This window comes from Anolis sagrei, chromosome 3 (assembly GCF_037176765.1).
Source record: "Anolis sagrei isolate rAnoSag1 chromosome 3, rAnoSag1.mat, whole genome shotgun sequence".
Lineage (NCBI taxonomy): Eukaryota > Metazoa > Chordata > Lepidosauria > Squamata > Dactyloidae > Anolis > Anolis sagrei.
In genome coordinates this window covers 190,853,560-190,869,715 of record NC_090023.1, presented here as the reverse complement: position 1 = coordinate 190,869,715, position 16,156 = coordinate 190,853,560, and the positions used below count along the sequence as shown (strand labels likewise).

Genomic DNA, 16,156 nt, shown 5'->3' with positions numbered 1-16,156 from the left:
GAGAAGAGGTACAAAGTCCCACACAAACACATCAGATTCCTACATGTCAGGAACAAGAGTCAATAACCATGCAATTATTGGCAAACCGACTTCTGAAACATACAACAGCTGATGGTCTAAATCAAGGGTTCTCAATCTGTGCTCTGCGGAGCCCTTGGGGCTCTGCATGTGATAGTGATTTTGCCCAATGCTTGGAATGCCAATTACATTATTCTGAGAGAATGGTTGATGGGCCTTCTCAGTGGTGGCCCCTCAGCTGTGGAACACCCTCCCTAGGGATATTAGATCAGCCCCCTCCCTCCTAGCAGCATCTGATGAACCAACCTGGACGTAGCATATTATTTGAGAATACAGAAATGCTGAACCACTCTAACAACCAACATACCAGACAACACAGAGAAGCCATTGAAATCCATAAGCATGTGGACAATTTCAACAGCAAGGAGAAAACCATGAGAATGAACAAAATCTGGCTATCAGTATTTAAAAACTCTAAAATTATATCAGTAAAACAACACTCAAATACAGTGGAATGTTGCACTCCAGGTCAGGAAAAAGCCCTCTGACTTTAAAACACACCACACGAAGAGTGAGAAACAAATCTTCTTTTATTGAAGTGTAGTAAATAGCCAGGAGAAATAAACGCTTGTAAGAAAATAAGACAGTTCCAAAAAGTAATAAGTCCATAAAAGGTAGTAACACAAAGCAATGTCCACACCAGATATAAAAGCAATCCAAGACAGTATTAATCCAGACAGGAATCAACAGGATGTAAAGACAATCCAAAAGGCTAAAAAAAAAAACCTCCACAGGAACAAGACCCCTTGAACAGGATTTCCATGGCACATGAACTTGATTTCCAAATGATGCCTAATCTAACAGGTTTCCCCTTGAGGCAAACCTTATATCCCAAAATTCAGAAATTGGTTTCGCTTTCCCCCACATTTACCCCTTATCAGACGAAGCCTTTCAGAGCGATGTAAACACTGAGTTTGCTGTCGATCCTGGCTAATATCGAGCCGCCTATTCTTCAGCTCTCTATCTGGCTGCTCATTAAAATTCCCAGGCGTCAGATTGTTTTCCAAACCCAAATCTTGAGAGCTTCCAGAGAGAGGGAGTGAACCATCATTGCTAGGCCCAGTAGGAATATTCTCATGAGAAACTGCCCTTTGCACTGGAGCATCTCTGTCATTGTCTGCCTGAAAATCATTGACCAAACCACTCCATCTTGTACCTCAGCCTCAGCACCATCATTTCTCTCATCATTTCCCACATCAGGATCCTGAAACTCAAACACAGGCTGATTCCCAACAGGGAATTTCTGAGGGGAAACAATCAGGCACTAACAAGGCACACCTAAAACCTGCCAGGCCATCAAATGCTAATCAAGGTGGCCAACTGAAACATTCACACCTAACTCCAACAGACAAGAGTGCTTCCTTGGAGACTAGGACGTGGAACAATGGCTTCAAACTACAAGAGAGGAGATTCCATCTGAACATTAGGAAGAACTTCCTGACTGTGAGAGCCGTTCAGCAGTGGAACTCTCTGCCCCGGAGTGTGGTGGAGGCTCCTTCTTTGGAAGCTTTTAAGCAGAGGCTGGATGGCCATTTGTCAGGGGTGATTTGAATGCAATGTTCCTGCTTCTTGGCAGGGGGTTGGACTGGATGGCCCATGAGGTCTCTTCCAACTCTTTGATTCTATGATTCTATGAATCTATGATTCCTCCCACCCTGGAAATTCCACAGATTTATAAACCCAGTTTTTCCTAGTTTCCAACAGACCTCACAACCACTGAGGGTGCTTGCCATAGATGCAGGCAAAACATCAGGAGGGAATGCTTCTAGAACAGTGGTTCTCAACCTGGGGTCCCCAGATGTTTTTGGCCTTCAACTCCCATAAATCCTAACAGCTGGTAAACTGGGTGGGATTTCTGGGGGTTGTAGGCCAAAAACATCTGGGGACCCCAGGTTGAGAACCACTGTTCTAGAACATGGTCATATAACCCGAAAAACCTACAACAACTCTAAGTCTAAATACTAAAGCAGAGGCCTGTTTAAGTGACCTTGGTGGACTGCTTCAGGTCCAAGGGCCTTTGTTTGGGGACCCTTGGATTAGACCAATTTACTGGTCCAGTGTTCTGGTAGCTCAATGTCAACTAGATTTAATTATAATTAGATGAATGAAAAATTATCTCTATCTCAAATTCTCTAGTAAACAGTGTTCAGAGGAATAACCTTTAGGATCCAGAGAAAGAATCCTATACTACATTTAAATAGGCAATTGACCTAAAGCAGAACGACACTAGCAAAACAACCCCTTTCATCTAGCGTAATTCACACTTTCAGTCACAGGCAAAGAATCTGTTACTAATGTTACTTTTTCTGGGTTTTTAATAACTCCATGTAATGCTATTAATCCATTATAAATAGGCAAATCTTCTTCTATTCTGTGAAAGAGATGTATTTTTAACCTCTGCTCTGCCATGGGGTTGTGTCCCTTCAGTGACATTTTCACCCAATGTTCTTGTTAGGTTAATAAGCACCTTGAATATATGCTTGTTATATATAGATACTTCTTAATGAGATAAAACTTTTTAAATAAAACATTGTTATTTCAATTACATGTTAATTGCTGATGAATAAGGGTTTGGTGCCCATTTTGGTATATATAAATCCCTAGCCTGCATTTCATTAGCTTCATTATCAGTCACTGAATGGAAAGGTTATGCAGTTCATAATGAAAATTGCCACTCATACGTATCAGCCACGACCCCTTCTATGAGTCATGGAATAAACTGCATGTTGCACCTCCACAGATTCCAAGACACTGAGCACTTTTTAACTTGAACTTTCTGATTATTTTTGGATTGGTAGATGAGTAAGGTGTTTTGATCCCAAAGATCTAATTAAAGAAGTAAAATTGAATTTGTCAAAACCAAAATTCAAATAATCTGCCAGCCTATGTCTTCGGTTGCCAGCTGAGGCTCCATCTACACTTCCAAATAATGCAGTTTGAACTTCATTATATAGTCAGGGTAGACCTATATAATGCAGTTTGAACTACATTACGTGGATCTACATTGACCATATAATGCAATCCGAATTGCATTGTTTGACAATGTAAATCCAGCCTAAATAAAGCTCTTTAAAAATAATTTGGATTTTGACCCAGATTTTGATCTAAGGGGGTGTTTCTCAACCTTCCTAATGCCACAACCCCTTAATACAGTTCCTCATTTTGTGGTGACCCCCAACCATAACATTATTTTCATTGCTACTTCATAACTGTAATTTTGCTACTGTTACGAATCATAATTAAATATCTGATATGCAGGGTGTATTTTCATTCACTGGACCAAACTTGGCACAAACACCCAAACTTGAATACTGGTGGGGTTGGGGGAGGGATTGATTTTGTCATTCGGGCGTTGTAGTTGCTGGGATTTATAGATAAGCTACAATCAGAGAGCATCTTGAACTCCATTAACGACAGGCCCGTAGCCAGGATTTTGATCCGGGGGGAGCTGATTTTTTCAGGGGGGGGGGCTGAGACTGAGTTAAAAAGGGTCTACCCTAGCAAACCTTTTGTATCATTACCCCAATACCCCCATGCATACGGGATATATTGAGCATGGTGATCAGATCATGATATGAATAAACATAACAGTTTAAATAATGTACCAGTAAGGCCTTCTCGCGGACCACCCTGAGAATTTGGGGGAAGGGGCTGAAGCCCCTCAAGCCCCCCTCCCCCCCCCCAGTTACATGCCTGACTAATGATGGAACTGAACCAAACTTGGCGCACAGAAAATAGTAGAAGGATGTGGTGAGCATTGAACTTGAGTTTGGGAGTTGTAGTTCACCTACATCCAGAGAGCACTGTGGACTCAAACAATGATGAATCTGGACCAAACTTGACATGTGAACACTGGTAGATGTTGGGGAAAATAGGCCTTGACATTTTGGAGTTGCAGATGCTGGGATTTATAGTTCATCTACAATCAAAGAGCATTCTGAACCCCACTAACAAGAGAATTGGGTCAAGCTTCCCACACAGAAGCCCCATGACAAACAGAGAATACAGGGTTAGTCAAAATGCATAGGCCAATAAGCCATTCAATTGAATGGCTTATTGGCCTATGCATTTTGACTAACCCTGTACTTTGTTTTTTGATGGTCTTTCGCAACCCCCCTGACACCCCCTCACATCCCCTCAGGGGCCCCAACCCCCAGGTTGAGAAACACTGATCTAAGGAAAAAGGAGCAAAAGACAAATGATAACAATGTCAAATCCGAACACTTGATATGACCCACGAGTTTAATTCATAAAGTATAAATACTTGTTTATAACATACTGTGTAATGTTATTCATGTACCAGCTGAATATCACTTGTCTAAAATGTTTGGGACCAGATGTATTTTGGATTTTATTTTGTTTGTTTTTTTTGGGGGGGGGGGGTTAGAACACTTGTATTTGCACATACATTCATCATGAAATATCTTGAAGATGGGACTCAACATAAACATGGAATGCACTAATGTTTCATATATACCTTTTGAAAATTCCATACAATATTTTAACAATTGTGTACATAAAACCAAGTCTGTGTACACTGACGTTTTTGAAAGCAAAGGGGTCACTATCTCAGCCACCCATGTAAATAATTTAAGATTTGGGGGTATTTCAAACTTTGGAATTCCAGATAAAAGAAGCTCAACTAGTATATGAAAAAGTAAGCTCTGTTATTTGATAATTAGGGGAAAATGTTTCTAATTCTTACAAAATCATATCGCCTACTTGTCCTCACTGTAGGGCACATCATATTGCCAAACCCATTCCATACTGGTCTCTTACCTTGCCAAAACTTCCTTTCCCAATTGCTCGAAGTATCTGGAAATGGTCAAAGTTCACTGCAAGAGGAAAAGAGAAATAGAGGGAGAGATTTTAACTTTCTAAGATTGTCACCAATGCATTTCATAGTAAAAGGTTGTGGTAATCAAGTCAGGTGGTATGGTGTAATATTAGAGTGCTGGACTGTAGAGATCTGGGTCTTCTGTCATGAACACAGTGGAAGCGTTATGCAACAGAGTTATCTTTATAACAGCAACACCACAATCCCACACCTCATGCATCATCTCCTGAGCCATGAAAAGGAAGTGTTTAAACACTAGTGATTGTTTTAGAAAAACATTCACATTTGACACTTGCTTTTAATAATGCCCAGCATGAAATTCCTTCTGGTTTTATTAATTATATTGTAACCTTTTTATTGTATTGTATTGTATTGTATTGTATTTTTAAACCAAATTCTAATAGGCCACTGGGGCTACAAGTATAGAGTCAATTAACTTGAAAGCCTTAATTTGATTTGATTTTCTTTCACTGTGAAATCATGAACAAAACACATTTATATAAATAGAAATATTCTCAGAGAAGATCTCCAGTTTTCATATTACTACAGACTACAGTCTGAGCCTAGACCACCAGGAAAATGTATTCTTCTGCCATGTGGGGTCCTGGTCATGAATCTTCTACAGTGACACTGTCTTTTCAAACTAATGACAACTCTTTGGGCAAGAACAGGAAACTTCTAGGGCAGTGGTTCTCAACCTTCCTAATACCGCGAACCCTTCCTCATGTTGTGGTGACCCCCCCAACCATAAAATTATTTTTGTTGCTACATCATAACTGGAATTTTGCTACTGCTATGAATCATAATGTAAATATCCGACATGCAAGATTTTCATTCACTGGACCAAATTTGGCACAAATACCCGATACGGCCAAATTTGAATACTGGTGGGGTTGGGGGGGATTGATTCTGTCAATAATAGCTAACCTACAATCAAAAAGCATTCTGAACTCCACCAACAATGGAATTGAACCGAACGGCACACAGAACTCCCATGACCAACAGAAAATACTGGAAGGTTTGATGGGCATTGACCTTGTATTTGGGATCTGGACCAAACTTGGCATAATACTCAATATGTCCAAATGTGAACATTGGTGGATTTTGGGGGAAATAGACCTTGACATTTGGGAGTTGTAGTTGCTGGGATTTATAGTTCGCCTACTATCAAAAAGCATTCGGAACTCCATCAACAATAGAATTGGGCCAAACTTCCCACACAGAACCTCCATGACCAACGGAAAATGCTGTGTTTTCTGATGGTCTTTGGCGACCTCGCTGATACCCCCTTGTGACCCCCCCTCCCCGGTTTCCTGGCCCTCAGGTTAAGGAAAGCTGTTGTAGGGTTTGAGAGCCACACGGCTCTCCCAAAGGACTGGGGATGGGTGTAATTCCATTGGCAGCCTCCTGTACCCTATCACCCATACATTATCAGGGGCTGACTGTGTTGCTTAAAAGTGGTTAATATTAGCTTTCCTTGCCTTGAGGAGTGCAACGATTCACAACACCAAACTGTTAGGGTTGAACCTTCTCTTAATTTTGTTGAGATCTATATTGGAACTGATTTGATTTCCTAGTATGATCACTTCCTGCTTGGGAAAAATATATTTGGACTTCCTCAAAGTCATTCAAAAAATGACAGCCCCCAATACCCTCAAACATGGCAAAATAACCGGCAGGTACCTGTAGTTCATTGTAGTCACATTGTAGTCATAGTAAGAAGAAAAAAGAAGTTTGACAAGTTCATAGGGGAGATGGCTGTGTTAATACTGTTGGCTTCCTTCTACAGATGCCACCTTCAACATATTTTAATGGGGAGGATGAGCTGGCAGTGAACATCACAGTGAAGATGGGGAAAATAGCTACAGTTCTGTTTTCCCATTACACAGTTGATAATTATTCAAAGAAAAATGCCCAAACGGGGTTTTTGATCCTGCACTTTTCTGTTTATTTGTTTTTCTACTCTAGAAGCCATTTGGGGGTCCTTTCTCAGGTTGAGAGACAAGGCACATATTTTCTTTTAAAAGAATAAAAACAAAATGTAGCTTGCTAAGTAGCCCTCGTTACATTGAGGTCCTTGATGTGTGGGGCAGTGGGGAGACCTGTAGGGCAGTAGGGCAAATTGTGGGGCAGCACAGCAAATCTGTTGCCTGGTGCCCCTCATCACCTGCACCATCAACTTGCCCATCATATGCCAGATGATCCCACTTGTCCCCATGATTTTCTACCTGAACACAGGTAGTCTTCTGTGTTCAGGTTTCCTCCTCCTCCTATGATTCTTTGATGCAGCCACCACAGATTTTTATAATCAGACAAACAGACAACCCCTCCAAAATTGACTTATATTTATTGTAAATCTGGTAGAAGGCATGTAAGTCTCCCTCTCACAAGTCTGAACTTGCCTGCTGTTTTTCCAGGAGTATTACAACTGCATGAGCCAAACCTTAGGTTAGAGCAAAACTAGATGTGACATGCAACAAAAGGCAATTCTAGGTCAATTTTTCCCTCCCTTTCCTATTCATTTCAATAGACCACGCCGCGTTATCAACATTTCATGCATCCTCCTGTCCCTGCTCTATTTCACTAGCTACTGCTAGCATGAGTAGCGAAACACAGATAAAGCTGCCTAAAATATTACAAAGAGGAGGAAAGCTCATTTTCAGTCTTTGTCCTCATGCTGAGTTCTTCCACTCAAAATAGATATGTGTCTGCTTGGAAGCAATTTTCAATATAATTGTCTATTTAATTAGAGTTGGTGCCAGAATATAGACCAGCCTTCAGCATGGAGTCACAGCCTGGCTTATCATCACCAGGGTCACTAGGAGGGGGTGAGAAGAATATTGGATGACACCCACAGAAGGGTTGACACCAAAATAATATCTATAAGAATGTGTCAAAAATTATTTTTTACATAAAAAACATCCCTGTGGTTATATATAACAATTACAAAATTCACTATCAATATACTTACAAGGCTAGAACAATGCTAATTTACTTTTTGAACCTTCTAACGCATATGTACTCTGGACAGAGTTGTATTACCCAATTATAATGATTTTATGAATAGCATGGTTTTGTCAATATGTGCTATAAACACACACTGCTGTTTTGTTGTTGCTGATTTTTATAGTCACTGCTTTTGTCAACTTTTTGGTATTGTAGCTCCAATATTGTGGTATGGGAGGAGATCTACAGAGATGACACCATGAGTTACTACATAGAGTGATACCAACCATAGAGACATCATTGCCCCCCCCCCCCCCACACACACACACGTTCACCACCCTTGAGACCTTCAACGATCTTGCCCAGCCATGATGCTGCTGCTACCAGCCAGTGGACATGCTGCTGCTAGTCCTCCACAAACATGTTCACCCTATATTTGCTAGCAGGCAGGCCTGATATTTGACTTCAAACCATGAGCTGGCTAGGGGATCCTAGATTCCCTAACCACAATGTATGAATTCAGTGGTGTACATATAAGTAGAGCAATTCAAGGATGAACCATTTGAATGCAGGATAATACACCTACGAACCCACCTCCAGGACACCGAACTTGGAGGACCATCATCCTCGGACTACGAGGGATCGTCTAAGTAAGTACTTATCCTAAAAAAATTACCATGGCAATTATGGTATATAAATATTAAATAATTAACTGTTTCCTTCATAAAATTATAATGAGCCAAAGGATTAAGGAGAAGTCACAAAGGGCAGATATGTTGCCTGCAAACTGTATTTCCTTTCAACAGAACCCTCCTCCAGCTATTGTCCAGTACCTTCTTTGTTCTGTAGCTACTTCCAAAATTGTATTATCAATGCTTATTAGAGATTCATCTGTCATAAAAAATAAATAACATTATTCAAGCAATTTTAGAATAATGAGATTATTACTCACTTTGATAGGAGATGCCACCTTCAAAGTTATAATTGAAAGTAGAGACAATTTTGTTTTAAAATACATAAAGAATGTGCTCAAAGAAATTAGAAATAAAACAAGTGCTGTTTGTCTTTTTTACATTTATATATTTGTAAATGAAACTATTCACATTCATTGACATGTCAATAATCTTGTGTATTGATTAAAATTTCAATTTAGAAATGCATTAGAGCAGAGCAGAGGAACCTGATCCCTTACCGGTAAACAATGAAGAGGAACATACATTTTGTTCAAAGATATCATTTCCAAATTTTAATAAAAATCCATCTTTCCTATTGAATCATTTTGTCTATATTTTATTTCAAGTCACAGAGCATAATATGCAAGAGTATATACCTTATAGTGTGTGTCAATTGTATTAGATTTCTTACAGCTCCGTATTTTCTAGCAAATGCAATATCCGATTTTATAAATTATTGTATCTTCTCTACTTTAATGTTTTTTTAATGGCCAAATTCAGAAATTTCAAAATAATATAGATTACACTGAGCGGCTTTTAGGAACAATAAAGAACCTCAAGTAATCATATAACATCTAGCTTTTTGAAATCTTCTGTTTTTGTTTGTGTGGGATGCAATAGAATCTTTCAAAATATGAGGCAGCCAACATTGTTGTTATTTCTGCTCGCAGGAAACTAATATTTGATGAACAGGCCACTGGCATCTGTTCATTTGATTTATGGCTCCATATGAATTTTAGCTCCTAGCTAATTCCAGAGTCATAATGGAAAGTAATGGAGGGAAATATGTTTATGCATTGGTTTAATTACGTTTAATATGGCCTAGATCCACAGACAAAGCAACAACTAGAAAATTACTGCTACTATGTTAATGGCTATGATCTTTAAAACCTACTGTAAGATGCTATATAATTCAGCCATCTAACTAGATAAAAATTATGCATTTAGAATCTTGCTTTAGATGTCAGATTGTATCAACAAAAAATCCCTTTTCAGTTAGGCACTGAATTAAAAACAGAGATATAAAGAATATATGTATATGCTATTTTCCATGATGAGAAAGTGTGTCTTGACATACCAAGACTTCCCCCTTCAAAACATGTTCAAAACTACTGCTGCTGCTGTTGTTATTCTACTATTGTATTCCATCTTTTCCCCAGTCCCAAAGCAATTTACAAAAGTAAAATACAAACTCATTAAAAAAATAACAGCATTAAAAAATAAGCAAGGTTTTGGAGAATGTTTTGGAGTGCCCAGACAGTTTTAATGGTGAATTTTAAACTCCACTGTATGCATTGTTTTTCTTTTGTGTATTTTGTTACATATTTTATTGAAGTATGTTTTAATATGTGTATTTTACAGAGTGTTTTAAAATGATTATTTGTTTGTTTATGTTTTAGTAACGCTGTAACCTGCCTCGAGCCGAGAGGAAAGGCGGGCAAGAAATAAAATAATAATAATAATAATAATTATTATTATTATTATTATTATTATTATTATTATTAGATACATAACAATGTCTACTTCCCCTTAAAAATCAGTTCTCAATGTATTGAGCATGACCAAGAATGGATTTCCTGCCATGCCTCATGACTTTCAAGGGTGGTCTGGATCTAATCGAACGAGCTATTCTGATGAAACCCAAGAAAAGATGAAAATGGGGAATGATATGTACAATCCCATACTGCTTTTCGAAGCAGCCCAATAAATCTACTTTTTTATCTTCCCTTCTACTAAATGCATGATATTGTATTTCGGTAGTAATTTTACAAGGCTATGACTTCAGACTATTTAAAAACATTGGCTACATAATTGCTGCAAATACTTCAGTACAACTTCTGTATTTGTGGGGTTCGGTATTATTCATTGTGCAAGAACTTATCCCCCATGCATATAGGGGCTGTACTGTATTTTTAGGAGCCCCCGATGACGCTGAGCTGCTGAACTTGCTGACCAAAAGGTCACAGGTTCGAATCCAGGAAGTGGCGTGAGCTCCTGCTGTTAGCTCCAGCTTCTGCCAAGCTAGCAGTTTGAAAACATGCAAATGTGAGTAGATCAATAGGTACTGCTATGGTGGGAAGGTATTGGTGCTTCATGCAGTCATGCCTTGTTGTCTACAGACAACGCTGGCTCTTCGGCTTAAAAATGGAGATGAGCACCAACTACCAGAATCGGACACGACTGGACTTAATGTAAGAGAAAACCTTTACCTTTATCTACTGTATTTTTGTTATATGATTTTACAAAGGACTTCACCAGCTACTTTAGGTGGATGAGCATCCAAGACATGGAGATATATATGTTAAAAATATATTAGCATGAAGCATCATTTGTTATTGTTGGTGTTGCTACTGCTACTACAAAAATGTAAACAACAGAGAATGCCAAATTCCACATCTGAATTAGGAATAACTAGCCACAATTGTGATTGTGGGCTTCTTTTTCTTCAGACTGTGTCATATGGCTAAGATTACAAGAAGCACACAACCTGCAGTCCTTTTCTCTCTCCTTTTCTGGCAATCACAGTGGTTCAGCATGGCTCTTTATGCCAAAGGCACAATGTTTCTAAAAATGATAACATATCTCCACAAAAGATGTAATTATTCCAAAAATAGAAACTCCAAAAATTGTTTGAAACAATACATAATTTCACTTTTTGGTGTGTGTCAGCGGACAGAGAAATGACTCAGATATCTTATCATTGGGGGAGGACTGGTAATAATCAAGTCACGTACAAAAGACTACAGGAGTTTCATGACACTCCGTCTTAACAAGCAAAGAGATGACAGCTGTTGCCTATTCAGAGAGGGCCATTTTCACCCACCAATGTGCCTTCAGTGTGACATTGTTTTGACAGTGACAATCCATTCAATACAATAGAGATTTTGGCATGAGAATTCCATGAAGACATCAGAGGGCATCAAATACTGGGGGGGGGGGGGGGGATCTATAAATTCAAAAAACATGGAACACAATGTTATATAACCACCCAGATGAAAGTGATAGATTTAGAAACACTTAATACTGTTCATTTCTCCACTTTACTTTGATAGCTTGTATTCACTTGACAATAGAATCAAACATTTCCATTTGAAAAACATTAAGTGGAAAGCAGACAATAGAGAAAATCTAGCAAACTGTGTGTACAAGCTAGCTACATATCTGTAATGTATATTATCAAGAATCAGGAAAGAAGTGCGAGTGTCACTTGCTTGTCAATATTGCACTGGATCTAGATTTGGTCATCCTTACAGCATAAGCATTAAACTGCCATTGAAGTAAATGAAGACTAACATTGATTTCAATGTGTATGTTTTAAGTACTATGGGCCCTCGCTACTTTGCAGTTCGATTTTCGCGGACTCACTTTTTTGCGGTTTTTCAATAAATATTAATGTAAAATATTTCTTGTGGTATTTTCACTATTTCCCGGGTTTTTGCGGTACTCGGTAAACCAAAAATCTCATGTGCATGGTAGAGAAAATGGAGGACCAAGAGGCAGTGAACAAGAGGAGGAGGATGACGACAACAATGAAGCACTAACATCAACATCGACTCATTCTCCCACCAAATCAGGCAAATTCACTGCCAGCTAGGGCTGGTTTGATAAATTTCAGAAGCACTATGGACTTAAGAGTATTTGTCTGCACGGAGAGGCTGCAGAGAAAAATATAGATTTGGATAAATGGGAATACCTATGGGAGAAAGGATTTAAATTTTCAATAGTGGGTTCTATTAGAGAAAACATGTATAAAATGTTCTATAAAAGTTATTTAACTCCAGAATTAATGGCTGAATTAATTCCCTTTAACTCCTGAATTAAAGGGAAAATGTGGATAAAGCTGGAGCTGAGGATTACATGGACAACATGTTCAAAGAGGGTTATGTAGTGTATAAGTGTGTGGGGATGGTTTATAAAGACTTAAAATAATGTATAACTACTAAAATAATTTTAAATATTAAAATAAATATAGCGTCCCTACTTCGCGGTTTTTCACTTTTCGCGGGTGATCCTGGGAAGGGAACACTGTATTACTACATCTGGAAACACCTCAGTGCAACTAGCTTAAACTTCATTAAATATAAAGAGATTTCAGCATGTGGACTTTCCATAGGATTAGGACTTAATCTGGCCAAATGCAGTATAATAAAAGGAATAAATAACAACTTTTTATGCAATGATCGTATCCCATGTTAACATTCTTTACAGCTCCAAAGCCTCAGGAGCATATTAACAGCTCTCAGGAACTAAAACAATGCAGATTCGGGGAACCCAAGAAGATCCCCAAGGACCAGAGAAGACATTGTAGAGGATGCATATAATCCATAACCACAGGATTCCTTCCCCTACTCTATTGGTAAAGTTTTCCCCCTGACATTAAGTCCAGTTGTGTCCGACTCTGGGGTGTGGTGCTCATCTCCATTTCTAAACCGAAGAGCCAGCGTTGTCCATAGACACCTCCAAGGTCATGTGGTCAGGATGGTTGCGTGGAGCACCGTTACCTTCCCACTGAAGCAGTACCTATTGATCTACTCACATTTGCATGTTTTCGAACTGCTAGGTTGGCAGAAGCTGGAGGTGACAGCGGGAGCTCATGCCACTCCCCGGATTTGAACCTGTGACCTTTCGATCAACAAGCACCACCCACTGCGCCACCAGGGGCTACCCCCTACTCTATAGTTATGAGGAAATAATATTTCCTCATAACTTTCTAAGTCAAAAAGAGAAAACCAAGGATATGAAAGTCTGAAGGGAAGGTTATGGGAAGCTTATACCAGAGATGGCAACTCATAACCCTCTTAATATTGTGAAACTGCAATCTTCATCTCTCCCTTAGTCACCCCGTTTAGTGGTGAGGCATAATGGGAATAGTCAGCAAAAACTAGACAGCCAAAATTCCCACACTTTCTTTAGCGGGAAAGGAAACATTAGGCCTTTGTGGAGAGGTGAGTGGAAGAATGGCACACCAAAGGAGTGAGAAACAGTCACACATCTGGAGAGAAGGATTTACAAATTGATATTGGTGTCACAAAAACCTTTAAGAAAATGTTAACACATTTTGACATGAAAGCTTATCATGGTTTCACAGTTTCTAAAATCCCCATGAGTCACCCAGTCATCGACACCTTGGAAATGGTGAAGAAACTGGCTATTCAAATATTTTATTATGTGTATGACACTACCGTCTGCCAACATTAATACCTTCCCTGGGTTATTTTGATGGTGAAGGATTTGTGGATGAAATTGTATATATGGAATATAGTTAGATCAGTAATGCTATCTTGTCAAAATGAACATCTGCCTGTTCATATTTTGTTGGTCAAAACTGGGTGGTACATACAGAATTTTCCTCCAAAATATACACATCTTTAACAGTTTATAATCCAAAGAAATTGCTATTTTTTCCCCAAAAAATTATACACCCTTAAAAGGATTAAAGATTGCAGTAGTAGGAAAGTGCCTTGAAATCACAAGAGAAACTGTAGGCGAGGTCTGAAATTCTGTGCTTCAACAACGTGAGCAGTGCACTGCTGTGCAAAGATGACATTTTGAACATTTTGCACAAAACTGTAATTTCAGATGAAATTTGTAACTCTGTTAAAATTATTATTATTATATCATTTATTCTTCAATGTATTTTACTTAACTTTCAAATAAACACCATGCGCCCCCGGTGGCGCAGTGGGTTAAAGCACTGAGCTGCTGAGCTTGTTGATCGAAAGGTCGCAGGTTCGATTCCGGGGAGCGGCGTGAGCTTCCGCTGTCAGCCCTAGCTTCTGCCAACCTAGCAGTTTGAAAACATGCAGATGTGAGTAGATCAATAGGTACTGCTCCGGCAGGAAGGTAACGGCGCTCCATGCAGTCATGCCGGCCACATGACCTTGGAGGTGTCTACGGACAACGCTGGCTCTTCGGCTTAGAAATGGAGATGAGCACCACACCCCAGAGTCAGACATGACTGGACTTAATGTCAGGGGACTACCCTACCTTAAACACCATGTTAAAAGTTATATACATTTTTTCAACATTCTGTATTGAATTAACCGAAATGCTGATCTATATGTTGATAGTAAGGCAAGAGTTCCCTATAATACTAAAGGGATCCACGGGGAATCACAATTATTCCAGAGTCTGGACAAAAAGCTTGTATTCCCTCTGCTGTGCTTCAAATTATTTGCTGTACACTTTGGACTATGTATACTAATGTACAAACTATGGGAAAGCTCATCTGTATAGCTTTAGATTTTAGGTTTCTTTGCACGTATCTTGACTAGCTACCAGAAGTAGGAGAAATCAGAGTGCTTCTATACTTCACAGAAATGTGTGCCAAAGCAGGTTTTAAAAACCTGCTTTGGCATGTATTCCTGTCCCCACACCTCCTCCAAAAAAACTGACTTTCCTGGAGGAGGTGTCCCCATGCCAGCATGGTAACTACCGTGCTGTTATGGGACCACCTCCAAAACTTCCCCCATAGCCCTTAAAATACAATAAAAACTTAGCTGGCTGCCATGCACTCTCTGCGGCAGGCCTCCTGGTGTGTAGAAATGATGCACCAGGAGGCGGAGGAGCCAGGAGTGATACCCCCCCCCCCCCCCGCCATCCTCTGACATGTCATTTCTATGCACCAGGAGATCTGCCAGAGAGGCTGCATGGTGGCCCGGTAAGTTGTAGTTTTATTTTAAGGGTTTTGGGGGGAAGGTTGGAGAGGGGGTGGGTGCCCTCCTCAGTTCTCTGGGCTTTTGGAAGCCCAAAGAACCAAGATGGGCTGTGGGGAATGATCCTGGGACTAAGCAAGCAGTCCCGTGGGTCAGTCTTCACAGGCCTCATACCCCACTAGACCCAGGCCTTTTGAGGAAGGCTAGTGTCCAGTTTTTCACCAGAAACAGCCTTAGGCACAAGTGAAAGTAAATTAAAACTTCAGCCAAAATAAAGTTAATGCAATAAGTGAAGCAGAAAATACAGTCCAGATGGTAATGCATGGTCTTTTAAGCCAACATAAAACAAAAGTCTTCACATCAGAGAGAAACTAGATTCTTTGATAAACAGGCTTACTGGTTGCAGAAACAAATGTCAATAGCCAAGACTCTTCAGCAAGGACTGACACTGGAATGGAGACACGATCTAATGGGGTATCAGAATAATTTGGAACAAAGCAAAGTCATTTTGACACCTCTGGTAAAAGCCCGACAGGGCCCGCATTTTGGGCCCTGTCTGGAAGTGCCCTTAATGTTCAAAAACAAGGGGTTTTTTTCTTTCTTAAAAAAGGGCACCTAGTATTTACAGAGACCAGAGTGGTGATACATTTTCTCTTGAAAACTTGTTAATAGGTATGCAATGCTAT

General features: G+C 39.6%; 1 protein-coding gene across 1 annotated transcript in view; it reads right to left on the bottom strand.

Annotated features, from left to right (window-relative positions):
- The window catches only part of STK32C (serine/threonine kinase 32C), a 278,955-nt gene that overhangs the window by 114,246 nt on the left and 148,553 nt on the right, over window positions 1-16,156 (bottom strand). Inside the window, exon 2 of the mRNA XM_060768666.2 lies at window positions 4,858-4,913. Within this exon, the coding sequence (XP_060624649.2) occupies window positions 4,858-4,913 (56 nt within the window). The remainder of the gene's footprint in view (window positions 1-4,857; window positions 4,914-16,156) is intronic.